The 18,998-nt window shown below is 30.9% G+C and overlaps 1 protein-coding gene across 1 annotated transcript in view; it reads right to left on the bottom strand.

Annotated features, from left to right (window-relative positions):
- The window catches only part of LOC100159323 (glycine receptor subunit alpha-2-like), a 234,806-nt gene extending 220,378 nt beyond the window's left edge, over window positions 1-14,428 (bottom strand). Inside the window, exon 1 of the mRNA XM_029488719.1 lies at window positions 14,231-14,428. Within this exon, the coding sequence (XP_029344579.1) occupies window positions 14,231-14,298 (68 nt within the window). The 5' untranslated portion in view covers window positions 14,299-14,428. The remainder of the gene's footprint in view (window positions 1-14,230) is intronic.
- Between the last annotated feature and the right edge of the window lie 4,570 nt (window positions 14,429-18,998).

Genomic DNA, 18,998 nt, shown 5'->3' with positions numbered 1-18,998 from the left:
TGACTAAATTATTACACAAATCGCAATTTTAATAATTCAATAACGGTTTCTGTTTTATATATTTTACTATATTATGGGCATACCGTTACATGCCACGTTGGCGATGCGTACCTATGATACCAAACACGAGAGTCGTTATAATTTTATGTATTCTATTAGGAATTAATGTCTCGACGTTTTGTATATTCATTTTTTTTTTTTCATTTTAGAAAATCCAGCAAATAGTGAGAGCGCAGGTACTTGTAATGCGGAGGTAAGGGATTTTTTTTTCGCCGTTTTTACACTTCAAACAATTATATTTTCCCGCTTTATTAAATTTACAAGGTGTTTAAAGGCCCTCAAAATTTTCAAAGCGTTACCTTTGAATAGTACAACGACTACGCTTTATCGAGACGGAGATCCTTTATTGTCACGAAAAAAATATATCTTCAATTCATTTTTTTTTTTTTTTGTAATTCATGAATTACATTTCATCTAAGTAATATCAAATGTTAGGGGTCACGACAACATCGTGCACTCTCTGACATTAATTCAATGGACATTACTAAAAGTTATATAATATATAAAGCTCACGGCCATTACATAGCTCGCTCTTTGTGTTCACTTCAAAATACAGTTTTTTAAAAGAAAAAAATCACGTCGATTCGGTAGTTAAAAAATTATACGCAGTCCAACGTATAATATTTTAATATTAATATTTTCAGTGAAAATTGTGAGTATTATGTCTGTTGCTATTTTTTATGATACTGCATTGTTATGTTATAGAATTTTTTTTTTAAATGTTTAATTGGGTGCGGTTCGTATCAGATCATTTTTACAGTTAACAATGCACAATATTGGAATAGAGTACAAAGTATTTAGTGTACAATGTAATTTCATTCTAAATAAATTAATTATAGTTTGTAAAACTATAATAATATGAAAAATCGTAATTCTTAGACAATACGCTAATATTCGTTATAATTTTTATTCTATAGATTACTTTATGTATTTATATAAAGGTTTAGCTTTTGTGCGCAGAGTGACAAGTGCGCAGAGTGTTATATTTTTAAATCAAGGAATACATTATATTTAATTATTTATAATTAATATTTTTATTTGATATAATAATTAAATACTGTCATACATTAATGTAACAATAATAAAATATAATTAAAGTTATATTTTTCTAAAGCTTATAAATACAGCTTAAAAATGTTAGCTTTAATATGTTTCATATTTGCAGCAGTAGTCTTCATTATTATATTTTTGTAGGGTTCAATTTCATTTCAAGAATCTCCGTTATATATTGTATTATAACTCTGTACAAGAACTAATTTTATCAACTGCACTTGACACTACTATAGGTATAGAAAATAAATTATATGTCTACTTTATTATATAGGTGGTCTTACGGTTTTACAATGTCTGTGAAGGAATAGATTCGAGGATTGGTATATTATATACAAATCCAGTTCTGAGGATACTATTTTCAGGATCGAATATAATATTTTCGTAAGGCGCAAGATATAGCAAAAGTACGCAGGATAAAATAAATCTGATAGTAAACTTAAATTTATATTACGTGTGATCTTGATACACTGTGAACATAATTTATGCTATTTATACAAAACTAAGTTAAAAAGTTTGTTTTTATATAGAGGTCAATGCTCATCATGCATTTTAAGTAGGTAGTTAGTTACGACAAAAACCAAAGTGATTTATACTAATTATACAAGCCCTTACAATATGATATATATATATATATATATATAAATAATATTATACTTGTCATTGTTTAGTTTACTTTTAAGACAATTAATTATAAATGTTTAATTTATCTTATTTTATAGTTTATTTGAAACTAATACGTATTTCAAGCATTATAATTACATGGTTAGTTTTGCGTGTACCTTTGCGTGCAATTAAAATCAGTTTTAGTTAAAACACTTTATGAATAAATTGTATTATATTGTAAATTATTACTTTGAAATATGAACTCAACTAAATAAGATTTAAGTACTTTAAATCCAAGGTATACTGGCATGACCGATGACTCACCTGTCGGTAGTTACTTTTGTGTTTTTTTTTTCACAGTACAATATTTTTTAATTGAATCGCGAGTTTGGCAAATAACTATGAAGTTAATAATAGTGACAAACTAATTTTCAAAATCATTTCTAAATTAAAATAAAAAATCGAATTATAATAAACTGTATATTTTGTATTTTACTTTTAAGATATTGCTGTAATTATTATAATTATAACACAAACAAAGAACTTTTGAACATTTCGTAAAGTTTAATAGTTAAAACTTATCCATAAATCATGAATTGTGAAAACCCAATGTAGCATTTGAATTTTTCAATTAATTACGACCGGAAAGATATTTTACCTTGAAAATTTCTCATATAAAAATCGTATTAATTGGGTACAATAGTCAATAGAAAAAAAACAATTTAATTTTAACTATCTGGGCTTCTGTTCAAAACGTAAGTGTATTTCAATAGAGATAAATCAGCGGTAAAACACTATTGGATTTATAACAGTCGTTACTTTCTCTTTTTCTGAAAATACGTTTCAACTTTCAGAACTTAAAAGCGGCGTCACTCGATATAGATCATAAATTAAATACCATAATCGGGCATAATTGTTGTATTTAAAGTGGACAGTTTTGAATTTTTGCAAATGCACATAAATAAGAATTCTAGTGGTGTGACTTATAGTTATTGGAAAAAAAATTATGATTAATAGTGTCTTATAAGAAAATGACGTTATTAAAATATATCCGTTTTTAATAATATTATAACCTTTTGGGACGTATCGAACTCTGCTCATCGGAATCGTGTTTCAGACGTTATTTCAGTTTTCGAGTTTTAACCTCGCCGCCCGCCAGTCACCAGTCTCCCGCTACCGTGTCTAGCGTTTTATATCGTGAATAATGATGAATAATCCATCATGCTACAGGTTTAAAACATTAAATACTATATAATATAAAATATGTCTGTGCTCCTATACCTAATGTTTAAGTTTTGCAATATTAGTTTGTGTATGGCGGTACATAACTTACCTATGTCTCAACTTCAAAAATAAAAACATTTACAACAGAGACTACGGTTATAAATTTCCCGCACAGCCCATTATTGTGGTTTAAACAACCAACTTTGTTTGAAACAGTCATTTTTCCGACTCGCTTCAATATAGATATGATTCAATTTGTCGAGGAGGTAATATTTTCACCCGTATAGCTGATATTCCATATTTCTTTTCACTACACCACACTGAAAAATGTAAATTTCATCTGACATTTATTATATATGTTCTTATAATGTTCAACTTGTTTTTTATTAACCATATGGCTACGGTATACAGAATGAAAATAAATTATACATCATTATATTATGTTTTACTGTTTCCTTTAATAGAATATATACGTATATAGTCAGAATGCCAAAACTCCATAATAAGTGTTTGATAATATTGCATCATATAATGTTATACATTTCAATAAAGTACATCAATGGTACTTAAAATAATATGTTAATTATTATATGAATTAACTTTATTTAAAGCGTATCAAATGTCCGCTATCAGATACCCGTAAAAAAAATAATTCATAAAATAATGTGTGAGGCTCTATAACATCTTCAAAGAAATCCAATTTTCTCCATCTTGAGAACTTTTAAAATAACATAAGAGCAAAAAAAAAAAATTAAAACAAATCTGTCAAAAGCAGTCTCCGTGGCTATTATAATAATATGACGTATTCATTTATGCGTATATACAAGGTGATTCTCCTAACAAAATGCTGAACCACATTGTATCTTTTGATAATGCAGTTATTCAAATCCTCAGTTTTGGCGTATATGAAGATCATGTTTCTGATAGCTACATTTATTATACATTTATTTAAACAATGTCTTGTGCCGACACAACCTTCATTCTTCAAACGTTCTTACTTTCTTATTCACTATAGGTACCTAACAATTATTAAACAATCCGACTTGTCCGAAATATTAATGCATCTAAATAGGAATTAATATGCTCTTATAATTATTTTGTTATTACAATATAAACACCAAACGGTGATTATTACAATAGGGGTATGAATACAATTTAAATCTAAATCGTACAATACGTGAGCAAGCGTAATAATATATATTTTAAAATGCACGTATCAGGAGGTATGATATGTTCAGTGCATGTGGGATGGTGTGACTACTGACTAGTGATAGGGAAAGAAATCTGGTTGAGGTTAGAATAAGAGGAAATTTTAAAACAGAGACTTTTGAGGAGATCTGGAGCATCCGTGGACTCATTAAAAATTGAGTTAATGAACTTCAAAAACTTCGAAACGTCGTGACGATAGAGTTTGGAAGAAGATAACTTCGTGGATATGCTTACAGTCGTGGAGGGTGACCAGGGTATTGTGAATGAATGAAGCAAAACTAAAAATCTACTTTTAATACGTTCAAGGCAGAAAAAACTCTTCGCAAGGAAAGGATTCCAAAAAACCACAGTACCACACCATATTCGAAAAGAGATCTAACAAATGAAAATACAAAGTACGGAAAGAATGGGTTGATTTTAAACTTTTGGTGTAACATTTAATGAATTCTAGCACTTATACTTATACTATATTACACTCGAACATTATGAAAAAAAATCATCTACTTAAGAAATTAAAGTAAAAAATGTAATTTCTGTTTGAAAAAATAAAAGTTTATATCGCCCAGAGACACATCTCAGATGACACGACAATTCTTTGACAATAATATGGTCTAAACTTCAAGCATACTTAAAAATTCCAAAAATCATAATATTTATACTTTCATTGTTTGAGAGAAATACTGGGGTGAGAATATTCGGTGAACCACCACATGTACTTACTCTTTAAGTATTTCAACTATCATTTTCTAATAAAAATTGATTGAATACAATTTCGAAATCTTTTTTAAAGTACATATAATATTATTTATGTAATAAGAACTTAAGTCATCAATCCCTATGATGTCAAATGAGAATTTGTAATGTAGCTATCCGTTCTAATATTTTGGTCCAACGCCAAAATGAACATACTTTTCAAAACTCAGAAACGTAATAATTTTTATCTTATAACTGCAGTTCATATTACTATACTATAGACAATATTATCGACAATAAGATACACATTATATTATGTTATTATCCTCTAAACACAGCGACAAACATAAATCGAAATCTGTTAAACTTGTTATAATAGGTACAAGACAGCTGCTTAATTTATAGATCACTGCATGCAAATCGATCTAATCCCCATATGTATACAGTTCCAGGTTCGAGTGTACTCCGCAAAGTTATTAATAATTACCCGGCCGTATGTGTGTTGTAGTTCAGTGGATTTTCTCACTGTTCGCGTGTACAAGTATTAAGCCACATTAAAAGTTTGCAGATCTTCAATGATTAAACAGTATCCAACCTACAAATATCCACCCGGGATTACTCGTAACATGTCGTAGCGGTACCAGCAGCCACTGCGGTGGGACGTGCGCGTTTCGCTGAGAAGATACGCTATTATAATATTATTATACTCTTATACTATTAAAATTAATTGAATATTCTGTTGCAGGCAAAGTTGTATGCGACGTGTATGTATACGTATATTAAATATGTACAGTCTTGTTTTAGATCAACTGCGACTATTATTGTACGCACGGAATTCAATTAATAATAGTTAAGTTCGGACCGCGCTTGAGTCGGAAACAAGAACGGTTTCGACCGAGTTCGGATGACGAAACTGCAGCAGACTGATCCACTGCAACGTATGAAATGGCTAAGTGGAGGTTACCTGCATAATTTGGTTTATATTTTTAATCATGCTTAAGAGAATGACTCACGCCCGCATGCGATACATCCGTGTAATACAGACGTAAACATAACCAATTTTTTGCGAACCCCCGATTTGAGCTTTTGTAATAAATTTGAAGTGATCGTTTGTGCCTATGTGCACCGAACAATTATTATTGTCTCCAACACTCACAAATTAATGAGTTTGTAACAATCCACCAATAGATTTTTTTTCACGAATATTCAAATTTGGAATGCTAGTCTGACATGTCTCCAGCACGGCAGCACCCCCAACTTAAAACCTGTGTAACTTGTTATTGCTTTTGACTATAGCAAACGAATCAATAACCAATACAAATAGTTTCAAAGGGAGCACAAGCTATCTACTTGAGTTTATTTTACCTAACCTGGACATGGAGCTGAATGTGTGTTCAACTGAACAAATTCCGAATTGTTAACTTCAAATATTAGAGTAAATTGACTTATAAACCATCTAGAAAAGGTAAAATAATGGTCTATGTATTTTGTACGTTGCAGTTTTTACGATAAATCGATTTACACGATGAGAATTGCGAATATGTATTTTTAAATTACTCATAACACGCTTAAAAATTAAAATATTGAAAAAAATTATCTCCAAACAAAGATTATGGTTTATGCTTATCGATTCACTAAAAAATTGGTTTTCCTAAATGCAAATTTGCTACCTATAGGTACGTTATGCGCGTTTGTAAGACTGAGACAACAACAAGTGTGGGTGGTTTGGCGTCCTCTTAAGAATATTCTGTTTACACTATAGCTCTTTTGACGTCGGACCATCGAACGGATAATTCAATCAAAAATAAGTAATATTGAAATAGTTTTTTTTTTAAAGTGTGCTGTCTCTTTACAGTTTCACTTTATCCGCCTCCGTTTGAAACTATTTCGAAATAATTTTTCCATCGAAATTGTTTGTATAGTTAATTTTTTTCCACCTAACCGAACTACAGTATAACGGATCATTAAGTCTTATGATGTGTTATCCACAGCGTTCATTTCATTATTGTTCGTCTTGTGTTCTTGAAAAGAACGAAATTAGAACATATTATATTGTCCTTGTACCGTAATTCGAACGTAAGATTTTATCGATGTCGAGCGCAGTCCAATCCAAATCCCTTCTCAAATCTAAGTGCAGCTCTATCGTTACCTACTTCTTTTGATTCTTAGCTCCGACCAACAACACAACCGTATCATCTCAAAGAAAACTAATTAATTGTTTATAATTATATCATTGTTGAGTCTTTACTATATAAGCAGTCGTGCGTACTCGGCTGCGGGTTTACGCATCACGGATGAGATGTGGCCGTTTAAGATGGTTTCCAATTATATTATATTAATTAGGATCATCAATTGTAGTGATAGTTATTAAAACATTCAAATAATAAATTGTAAATTATGGTGGCCGATAATTTACCTTAGAAGTCGGGCGCCGATCGGCACATATTAAATTATAATAATATTCAAGAAAATGTATGTCAATGACGATTTGATGAAAATTTGAATGTTGAAAATCATTTGAAATTGTGATTATAATATTTTATGCGTTTACTTAGTTTCACAGTTTTATAATAGAATACGTATCGATTAAATAGTTTTATCACATGCAAAAAATATACAAATTATAATTACATAATATTACATTATTCCATAATATTATTATTTTTAATTCAGTTTTTATATCATACATGGCTAAAATTATTATTTATTTCGATTATCTAGTTCACTTACGTGTTATCGACATAAAGGTGAATTTATCACTATAAAACCGACATTGAAAATCTAAAAGGTTCTCAAGACCAATAGGTACTTGAATTGTATGACTTTTACGACGGTCGTAAAAAAAAAATTTAATTAAAAGTAATACAATTTAGTTTTAAACTTAAAGTAACTTATAATTATTATCGGTATAGGTAGGTTAAAACACTTAAAACAGTATCCACTGGATGAAAAACAGTATAATATTTTACCCATTTAAAAACCATATCGCAAAGCAGGTATGAAACACCTCTCAACAATATCACAACTGCTCGCGAACAATTGGTAGTCGACGAACAAATTGGTGGATATCATCATGAGTATAAAGTAAATATTAAACCTATCTAAATAGGTAATATAATTGTTTATTATACTATATTAAGTTATCTTAATGGGATTACTAATCACTCGGTGTACACTGGAGCGAAAGTGCAGTCGGAATTACCCCGTTTTAATTGAAATTGTTATCATTTGCAGCACTATCATATAATATACCTATTACATTGCATGTAAAACAATAAATTATAGTGACTTGGCGTGGAGCGTTCGCTGCAACGTGACTGTGAGTAAGTAACGGCCGCTGCCACTAGTTCCCGGATGGGTCACCACCTGAATTCATATAGTGCGCAAGAACTTTGCCTTCACATACACGTGTTTACAACCACACCAACCGTTCAAACCTCACAGTACCAACCCTACCGACCTTAGTCCTTACTAAGACCTCAGTCGTCGAAGGTTTCATCAAAAAAAAAAAAAAAAAATTATATTTTTATTATATATAGGTACACGTGTTTCAAAACGACCGAAAACCTCGATACAGGTACCATTAATATGTGCTGCGGACCTGTATGCAGTAGTAAATTCCATGTTTTAGAAATGTACCCTATGCTATAATTTATAGTAAATAGTAAATACAAAAATTTTTTAATCCAAACGTTTTCTCGTCGATTGCTGAAATGTGTTTGTGGCTTACTTGAAATAAGTACACGATTTGTAAATAATTATATTACATAATAATGTTCAACATTCGGCGTTAATGCAAGAAATATTTTATATTTTTATTGTGTTTGTCTTGCTGCATAAAATAAGTCACCCGGTGGAGACACTTTGTCAAAAGCAATGTTTAATTATTATTGCAGGAGCTAGTTAATTGTCCAAGGTACCTACTTAATTCTCGTTAAATTACTGGTATACCCGATGACGTCTCTGTTCCTCGAGTGGATTGCCAGAAATATTATCAGTGCTGAGTTCTTTAACAGAGGAGGATGATTGGTTAAGCAGAGTCTGACACGTTTGTAGAAGGTGAATTCTGTTTTAGAGATTGTGTTTGTATGCAGATATTAGTGTAAAGAGTGATTGGAAATGTTTAAAAGTAACACATAATGTTATTAGGCGCGGAGTGTCATTAATCGGGAAGATTGGATTTTCTGTCAATTTCAAGGCTTAGCGGTTCCTCCATATTTGAATTCCATATAGGGTCACACCGTATTTTGGTCATGTTTTATATAGAATTAATTTTTGTTTAAGCAGGTTGATATTTAAAAGTGTATTTAAAAAAAGTAGAAGTCATTGCGTCTTTTGATTAAGCTGTACTTGCTATGCTTACTTTAAAACGATGAATCCGAGAAGTCCTTTTCAAAAACAAAAACATACATAATATCGAACATCACACGCAATAGCTATAACGCAATAGCTGGTAGGACGTCGGTACCTATCACATAATTATTTAGGACGACTTTATGAGATAACCATTGGTAGTGTTAATTTTTACCGTGTGGACAATATTATAACATTTTAAGACGAATTAAGAAATTACAGTTGTCCATACTTTAAAAATTCAAATTTTAGATCAATATAATATGTATAAAAGTATCAATATAATCTTGATTTTTAAAGGAAAAAAAAAAGAAAAAAAAAATGTAACAAAAAGGGAGTATCTCCATTGCATGCAGATACATCAGACATGTATATGTCTTTTAAATGTAATACATTCATCACTATGCTCAGAATCTAAAAAAGTATAATTAGGTTGCTATGGTAACCTAAATATATTAATCATAGAATTTTATTGGTAACCTAGAGACGTTATAAGATTAATATCGTCTAACGTCTTTGTTATTGTTTGGTTGTCATGGCAACAGTAACGGTAACGCTCTCCGTGTCACACAAAATTATAGAATGACCCTCAGCCATAAGACATATACATGTCAATTTAATAAAACTATATTTGTGATAAAAATAAAATTTTCCAATCATCGTTGTAGGTCATCATGACTAATGATTTTCAACTTAGTAAATCTCCTTATAAATTATAAGCTTTTAAGGTTACCGCAATAAATTTCTCTCTCTCTCTCGAGTATCCAAACTTTTCAAATAAATTTTAGAATTAAATTACTATAGAGCGTTTATTTTTAGTTAGACGCATTCTTTGATGGCACATTTACACTGTGTTATGACGTTTTTACGAAAAAAAATATAATATGATAACACTCAATCCGAGTTAAGTCGCATAATATAATATGTATACATATAATATCAATATGTCAATAAACTTTTATCGGAAAATCCTTGTCGTATATTTCTCACTCTCTGCAGATGCGAACAACTTCTCATCCGGCTGTTGAAATACAATTTAAATTTTAAAAATCAATCGCCGTCGTTTCAAACGTTCTTGACGAGTTACCAGTTTTTTTTTTTTAATTTTCTTTCTTAATTTCACCATAAACATTTACAACACCGGGTTAGGGTAGGTAATACACATGATGGAGTTTTAGGTTACGCCACCAGTATTAAATGTCCGACATTAATCTATCATCCGGCATAAACATTTAATTTTATACTCCCAAATTATATACCAGGTACCGTCATCATAATCTCATCTGATGCTACACGAATATGATATAAACTATATACGCTCGTGTATGCTCTTAACCAAACGCGTATAAATGTTATAAACCTATATCTAGGTATGAATATATTTTAATTTTGGGTACCTACCATAAAATCGTAAAATGTTTTATAGGACACCACATAACACGTGTAAAATAACCGACGTACGAATCGAACGTATAAGTAAGTACCTATGTATTTCTTCCCCGTATATAGGTACCCGAGTTCTTGTAAGTTAAAAGCGGCTATAACTTGCCGTTCAACATCGCCATAAAAAGTTTTCGTAAAACTCTATATAATATGTATGGATGTACGCATTGACAACGATAAGACAAAAAATAATTTACACCAAATAAAAAGTTGGTTGCAATCTCGGTGTTGTTCAAAATGTTCAAAGAAGACATTTAAGAATACGACTTTAAAAGAATAATTAATGCAATTTAATTACGGGAATGGTGATTCCAAGAATTATGTGATTAGATTTTATAAATACCTTGCAGCATTTAAATCCGTTAAGAAAAAATTCAATTATAGTGCAAAAATACCACGCTTTTAGTCACCATAAATAATCATCCGCTGGTGATTAAAACGTTCTCGGTGTAGTGATATTAGTATTCTGTTATGTTTTAATATTTTATTAAATCATATTTTGTATGCATGATAAAAACAATAGCCAAATAATAGTTCAAAACGAAATCGTAACGTATTCGGCGGGAACGAGATTATAGTCGCAAATACACATTATTTATTATTTTTCCTATAGGTAGTGTAAATTTAATTGATTTTACAATACGCTATTGAGAAATAAAATGAAAATATATCTAACACTAGTAAAATATAAACTGTTAACGATTTTTCATTAAATATTTATAATTTAAAATCTAAAACTCAATGGAAATTTCCACGTTTAACTGCAATAATTTTGTATCTTCATAGTTCACTTATTTGTTTAAAAGAAATCTTGACTTATTCGCAAACGTGTAACAAACGTATTTTAAACATTCCATACTAATAATTGGTGTCGTCGATGCTAAAGTTATGTTCAAAAGGAAAATGAAAAACATAAAAGTGTACTTTTTATCTGTACTATTGTTATTAACTATGTGCTAAGTGTCAAAAATTGTGATATTCTCCATACGACATTTGTAATGACTTAGATACACGTTCATATACCATGTTTATGATGATTACGTATTTGTTGTCTAAGCTAACAATATCGTTATTCAATTTTTTTTTTTTTGTATAATAATAAATAATAATATAATAATGTATCCAAACAATCCGTTGGCACTGCAGTAATTATTAGCAGTATTTACTCTCAAGAACAAGAATACGAAAATGCCATAGCGAAACGTAAAATATCGGCTGAAAATTTTGTTTCAACATGGTATTATATAACTCGTTGAAATTATAATAATAATAATATGTACCGATAGTATGTGCTGACACTGAAAATGCGCGATGTTCGTATTGTGATAATCATAAAATAATATAATATACGTACGTACGCTGTGTTGAATTTGCAAAAAATACGTTTTTTTTTTACCACACGACCGCGTAAAACGGTAAAAGATAAACGATAAAATTAAACGAATAAAAGTGTTTTATAGCGCAAAAAATAAGGCCGCCGTGGTCTTCGGCGAAAAAACCGTTAACGTCTCGAAGATAACCATATTCGTGTGCATAGTGCCAATAACGTAGAAATGTAAAATTTTATACGCAAATACGACGAATCGTACCAGAAATGAATTCGGACGCTGGACATCGATATAAAATATTATAATATTATGTCAATTTCGCGTGCGACCCAGCGAGACGCTGGGAACGGACGAAACATTAATATCATACCGATGAGATCCGCCTAAGTGGTCACTAGTTTAAAGATTCGACTGTTTTTTTATCGGCGTCTTAAAAAGCTAAGATTCTAAACCAAAACGTTTGTCTTCCAGATGTGTTGAATTGACCATTTATTGGAATCGCTGTAACGAACAAACCCTCTTCACGTTTCTTATATGGCTAAAATATTATGTAAATCAAAATCGGAGCCCATTCATAACTATTACGTTGAGTTAAAAAAAAAAAAACGTCCGGTCTGCGTGATAGCCGTGGTGATGTCAGTTTAAGAATAAATAGTGATAAAATATTTTGATAATAAGTTCGGAAAACGAAAGGATTTAAACAGAAATTGAGATAACGAAAGTTTTCAATATTATTCCATCACAGGTCACAGCTGGTAAAACCTGTATAATATAATACTTAATTTCACCATAAAATAAAAATATACATAACTAACTACTTATACAATATAATACGTGTTTTAATTATAAGCGAATAGGGTAAAATAAATTACGCGACTTTTATATGTATAATAATAATAATTTAAAAATACAAGTTTGTGGTATCACAATCGGTTATAACAGAATCGAAACGACACGAGCTGTCACATTAAGTGGAACTCACAGCGTATATAAAATTAATAATTTAATATTATACGTGGTCATGAAAAGTTCCGCGGGTATGCAATTGTATAAAGTCGGGCGCTCACAGATTCATCGTCTGTCGTTTCGTGTCTAAAAGTTGAGTTCGGCCCAACTTTATAAATTCCCCGGTAGATCATGGTTAATGAGTGATACCACGATGATTATCACAATGGAAAATCGGAATAAATTATTACGATCAAAACCACACGGGACGTCAGACGACGTGGCTGTGTACCCCACGGATTAAGTGTACATAGGTATACAAAATATACAATACGGTATAAGACAACAATAATATGGTATGGATAAAGTTTCGAAGGACACGACTTACACGAGTTTTTAAATATTATAATATTATGTTATCGCGTCAATGATGGAACTTATGCAATAATGTAAATGCCTTGTCAGTATCATTAATGCCTAACATTAGTTGTAGACGTTACTATCGGCTTTAACAGAAAATAAAGGCAATTTTATGGAAATCAAATATTTTGTTAAGACATATACAACTATGACTAGGAAATTTCCTCAATGTGCACTCGCAGGTAGACAATGTCGATAATTTTGTTTAACAAAATATTAAAATTGTGTTGGAAATTTAAAACGACGCTGCAAATATTATAGCAAACAGGTCGGCCGTCATCGGGATTTATATTGCATCCGATGAATATTTTTCTTAATAAATAATACTGTACGATCGTCGACATATTACACAGAGCCTGAAAATATGTTATTGTTGGTGCTGATAACAACAAATACTTTACAACGAAGGCCCGTTTCTAATAATTCATCAAGCAAATGCAATAAACATTTTTATCAGTTATGGCTGAAAAAAAGTCGGAATATTGTCATGACTACCTAGGAAATATTGGTAAGTGCAACGTTGCCTGAAAATAATGGGCACATTAACGGTATTTTCTAGTCAATATCGTATTTAGTCTAATTGATCGGACACCTTGTCGTTATTGACTGGTCATTATTTCTTAATTAATAGTAAATTTCTTAATTTACGTCTTTGGTGCTAACATAATAATATAGGTAAGTAATTTTAAAAAAAAGTGTTTAAAAAATGTAGGGCTTGGAACCGGTTTCGATAAAACAACCGTTTATAGCCGAAATCGGAAAAAAAAATTCTTTCGGTTTCGATCCCTGGACCATCGACTCGCACCTACATCATGTCATAATTAGATTATCAATGTTATATTATAGTGTCGTTTCGGGACCGTCATAGAGAAAAACCTTTGTGACCAATGCACACTTACGAGGAGCCCGGACCGACGGCGAACAGGTACGCCGAGCAGGTGACGGCCAGGACCGCAAACGGAACCATCGCGGCGCGCGCGAGAACGGAAAATTTTGGCCGACGACAATCCCTCGCGCCCGAGACCGTCTGACGAAACGCTGGCGCACTGACTGAACCGCTACGCACTCGGTCACTCGGAGCGTGCGACCGGAGTGCCGTCCCGTGTACGTTTTCGGTGGCAGAGTAAAACACACGCGATCATACGATTGGCCTTCGTGGGGGAGGTGTACCCCTTTGCACCCCCTTCATAGAGCGTATATACACCTACGCGCCTATATATATATGTGTGCGTATGTGTACATGCACAGATGTAGGTATATATAAATATAATATATATAATATTATATTATAGCGAAATCCTGAAAAGGCTTTTCACGCTTTTTTCGCGCGAAAATAAATAAATAATATCATACACTCGACTGCTGCTGTCACATGTACATATTATATAATACATATATAGCCGGTACACGAGCCGGGGAAGTATAGAACACTGACATACATATATGTCATGTATATATAGATCGATGGCGATAAATATATATATATTTATGCGGATCGGCCACGATAGTACATAGTGTTAACTGCAGTGGTGGTGCTGTGTATATGCGCTCATCGACGACGATGATGTAACTCCCCAATGGCGGTAAGCAGTCTGTACAGTCTATTTGGATGTATATATAACATCACATACTAGGTACCTATCATATTATGGTTGGCTGGTTGGCTGGCTGGCTGGCTGTGCAGTTAATTAATAAACGTTTTAATATTATTGTTGGAAAAGCGAGTCGAACGAATCGAGCAACGCGGAAAATTATTCATACCTACACGTTGCAATAATTAAAACGAATGGCTAAACAAACGTCAAAATAATATTATTATATATTATAGACACCTCGTCGCATGTTTACTGTTTTCGATGAAAATACGTACAGCTGGTACCTACCCATCATATATAGGTATGTAGCAGTGTTTATGGAAAGAATCGCGTTCATATTTTGCGAAAGACACGTGAACATCAATCTCTCGAGAGGCGTATTTACGGGTGGATATTGAAGATGGATGGGGAGGGGTTACTCGACTGCATTCGATGGTTTCATAAATGTTTGCATTCTGAGAAAAATATCAATTAATTTATGAGTATATGTTTATAATGTGCTCAAAACCCTGCTACACGGCAGAGTGACTTTTTCCAAAAATTAATTTTCTTCCATCTATTATTATAAATTTATAACTATTACTCTATTTATATTAACAATTATTATTTTTCAAAGAATTCATATTTCATATCATACACCTGAGACGATTACTATCAAAGTATGATATTTATTCATATAATATTATTCTGGGTATTATTATAATGCATTCAAAAACTTGCTACACAGCAGAGTGATATTTTAAAAATTAATTTTCTCCGATCTATTATTTCTATTTGTATATTCAATTATTATTCTTAAAATTATTTACACTTCTTATGACAATAACTGACAGCGTAATATGATAGAAATCACATCAAGCAAGAATAATTATTTTTTTTCTTTAATAATGCAGTTGTTCAAAATTTGATGATTGGAATTTTTAAATAATTTACTTAGACATCATATTTTCAAGTTCTTGAAATTGTTTGTACTACTTAAGGAGTGTCTTGTAGAGAAACCAACTCTTATTTCCAAATGAGAACCCTCCCTCTTTCTACTGTGGATTAATTATAGACTATAGTGAATTTTTCTGAAAATGTCGACGTATCAAAATCCATATAAAGATCCAATATTATAGGTATTTTATATTTTTGTAGAACCATATTATTTAAGCCATATTTATAAACTATACTTAGTACAAATATTTTAATAATTTAGGAACTACCTACTCGTTTGAATTTTGAATTAGATAAATCAATATTTGAAAAAAATATATCTACAAAATAATTTATGATAAAAATGGTGGGAGGCAGGGGAGTTCTTATTGAAAAAACAGATGCTTATATCACTATAGAACACTTCTTAAGCAGTACAAAAAATCCTCGAAAAATATAAAATACGATCTTTAGATATATTTCAAAATTACAAAAATCAAAATTTCATTAAATTCCTCATGAAAGCAAACAATTGGGGAGGGGGATATGCTAGGAGTATCACTGAGTAAATTGATTTTGTTTCTAGTACGAACTATGTCTGAAAGTAAGTTATATACTTTAAAATTAATTTTAAAATAATTAGCGACTGAAGAGATTAGAAATAATAACGTTTTTTTTGTGACCAGTGTTTTTCATTAAAATAATATCGTGCAAGATTTAACAATATTAAATACAAATATTTTCGGGTGCCCTTACCGTCCGGGCCAATGCAATGCTCCATACTTGGCGTACGTTCCATTTACATATTATGCCACAGCTGGTCTAAAGCTAGGAATTTCGGAGGTTCGATATACATTTACGTCAGCTTTTGATCATATAATAATATGTGGATTTCGATGGAATGTCATATCGTTCACGTACACGTATATCACTTGTACGCTCGTTATTGCCAATTTAGGTATTATGGACAGTATCAGTATTATGTAATAAGCGTAGGCTTGGCAATTTAAATTGACAATCGCAAACTCGTAGGCAATTACAGAGAAATATCTCGACTCGCTGAGTCGTATATACCTTAGTACCTTACCTATCGTCAAATTACTATTTTATTAACAAAACTATATTCTGTCAAAGGCTCGGTAGACGGCTTAATTTGAACACCGCCCGTACTAATACAATACGTATAGACGTTTTATTCATGCAGGTATATAGGTAGTGCGTAGACCATCTGAATAACCTACCCCTACGAGTCTATTCATTGAGGCAAAAATTCACGTTGTTAAAACCGCCAATGTTAAAATAATTATTATGTGTCTTACACTATCCGCGACACATCTTGAATATAACTTTTCCGATTTTGATTATGTTCGTATAAAATGAAAATAATATAACGATATTAGGCACATAAATGTACATAGTTTATATTATTATTATTATAATACAGTAATTCGTCTGGTGACAGTAAACGATGGTTTCGTCATAGAAGTTTCTTGACAAACGACATATTTTTTTACATAATTTAAAATCATCTCAAAATAACGGCATTTTAGGTTTTCATATTGTTTTCGATTGTAAGTTTTGTGTGAAGCTTATACATTTTTAATTTCATACGCCGATGAAGAATATTTTTCTGAGAATTTTGATACATAAAAATCGAATTTTGAACTAGTACCGTTTATTAACTTGTTATCATAACAAACTTCTAAATATCTAATGAATAATAATCAAAGCTTGGACGTGTGAGTGGAATAGTAGAAAGATATTCTGTGGGGTAGGTATCTCTGTGCCACACCACTCAGCTCAACTAAACTTAAAATACTTGTAACTAATTATAAATTTGGTTGGAAATTCGATTTTCATTACGTATCGAATTGCTCTGAAAAATATGATTTTTTCAAAAAAAGAGTCGTTTTGTAATGATTTAATTATTTTAAAACACCGTAAAAATATATATTATATATTATCGAAAACTTAAACACTTTTTGAAATTACTGTTAGTGATTACTGTGAAAAGAAATAAGAAAAAGGTATGAAAAGTATGGAAATAATCATCCTGTATAGTATACCTAGGCGTATAATGTGCATATGCGATGAAATATTATTTTACTCATTTTTCTCCATAGATGGTAAAATACCCCATAACGTAAAAATTTCATAAGTCTATAGTCGCAATAAATTTGTTGTTCGAGTAGATAGGTAATTTTTAGGATTTTACCTATTGTTTGTTTTTTTTTATTATTATTAAACGTTATTATAACATAATGGATATATCACTGTAGTAAATTTATGCCAAATGATTGTAAGCAGAGTTCAGTTTATTAAAATATGTTTACACGTATATTTCCACTGTAAAAAAAACTTCACAATAGTGAGTATACACATATTATTACCTAGGTACTGTATAAACAATGAACTGTTAATACATTCAGTTATCTCCGAGTCCAATATGGGTACTTTATTACAGGATGAAAACTTCTAGGCAAATAAATTTACATACACTACTTTTACAATTTTTTCATTACTCAGGTAAACGCTTAATGCGTACTATTAAAGCAAGCAATATACATATTTTATAACATTAATAAGAAGACGCATTCTCCTCCAAAATTGTTTAAGACTTTCGAAATAACTTGCGTCTGTGTTGTGTGTAGTGTTTTTGCATTTTATTTTTCTCATATATACCTATTAAATACGTTCTAAGTAACTTAATATTGTGTATATAAATTTGAACGGGTTGTTCAAGTATCGTGATAAAATGAATTGCCCGCATACCAAGAATTCAAATGACCCGAAACAATACTACCCAGTTTTAATTCGCATTGTGTTTATCACAATAATAAATAATAATATAAGTTACGACCCGAGTCAAAAGTACAATCTAAAAAACATTTTCAAACACAATCAGTCGAGAATATTAATTTTAATAATAATTATGTAGCATAGATATATATGGAAGTATAACAATTAAAAACTAATTTATTTCAGAAACGTTAAATAAATTCTTCAAAAACTAATGTCGGGAATATAGGATTAAACTGTAATATTGGACTTAGCAAACTTTAATAATTTAATTATCTTATACCTACTTACAGATAAGTGCATAACATTAATAATATTTACATAATACACATTGTATTATGCTTATAATGTGGATAGT

Source organism: Acyrthosiphon pisum, chromosome A1 (genome assembly GCF_005508785.2).
Source record: "Acyrthosiphon pisum isolate AL4f chromosome A1, pea_aphid_22Mar2018_4r6ur, whole genome shotgun sequence".
Classification (NCBI taxonomy): Eukaryota; Metazoa; Arthropoda; class Insecta; order Hemiptera; family Aphididae; genus Acyrthosiphon; species Acyrthosiphon pisum.
This window is presented reverse-complemented; position numbering and strand designations above follow the sequence as displayed.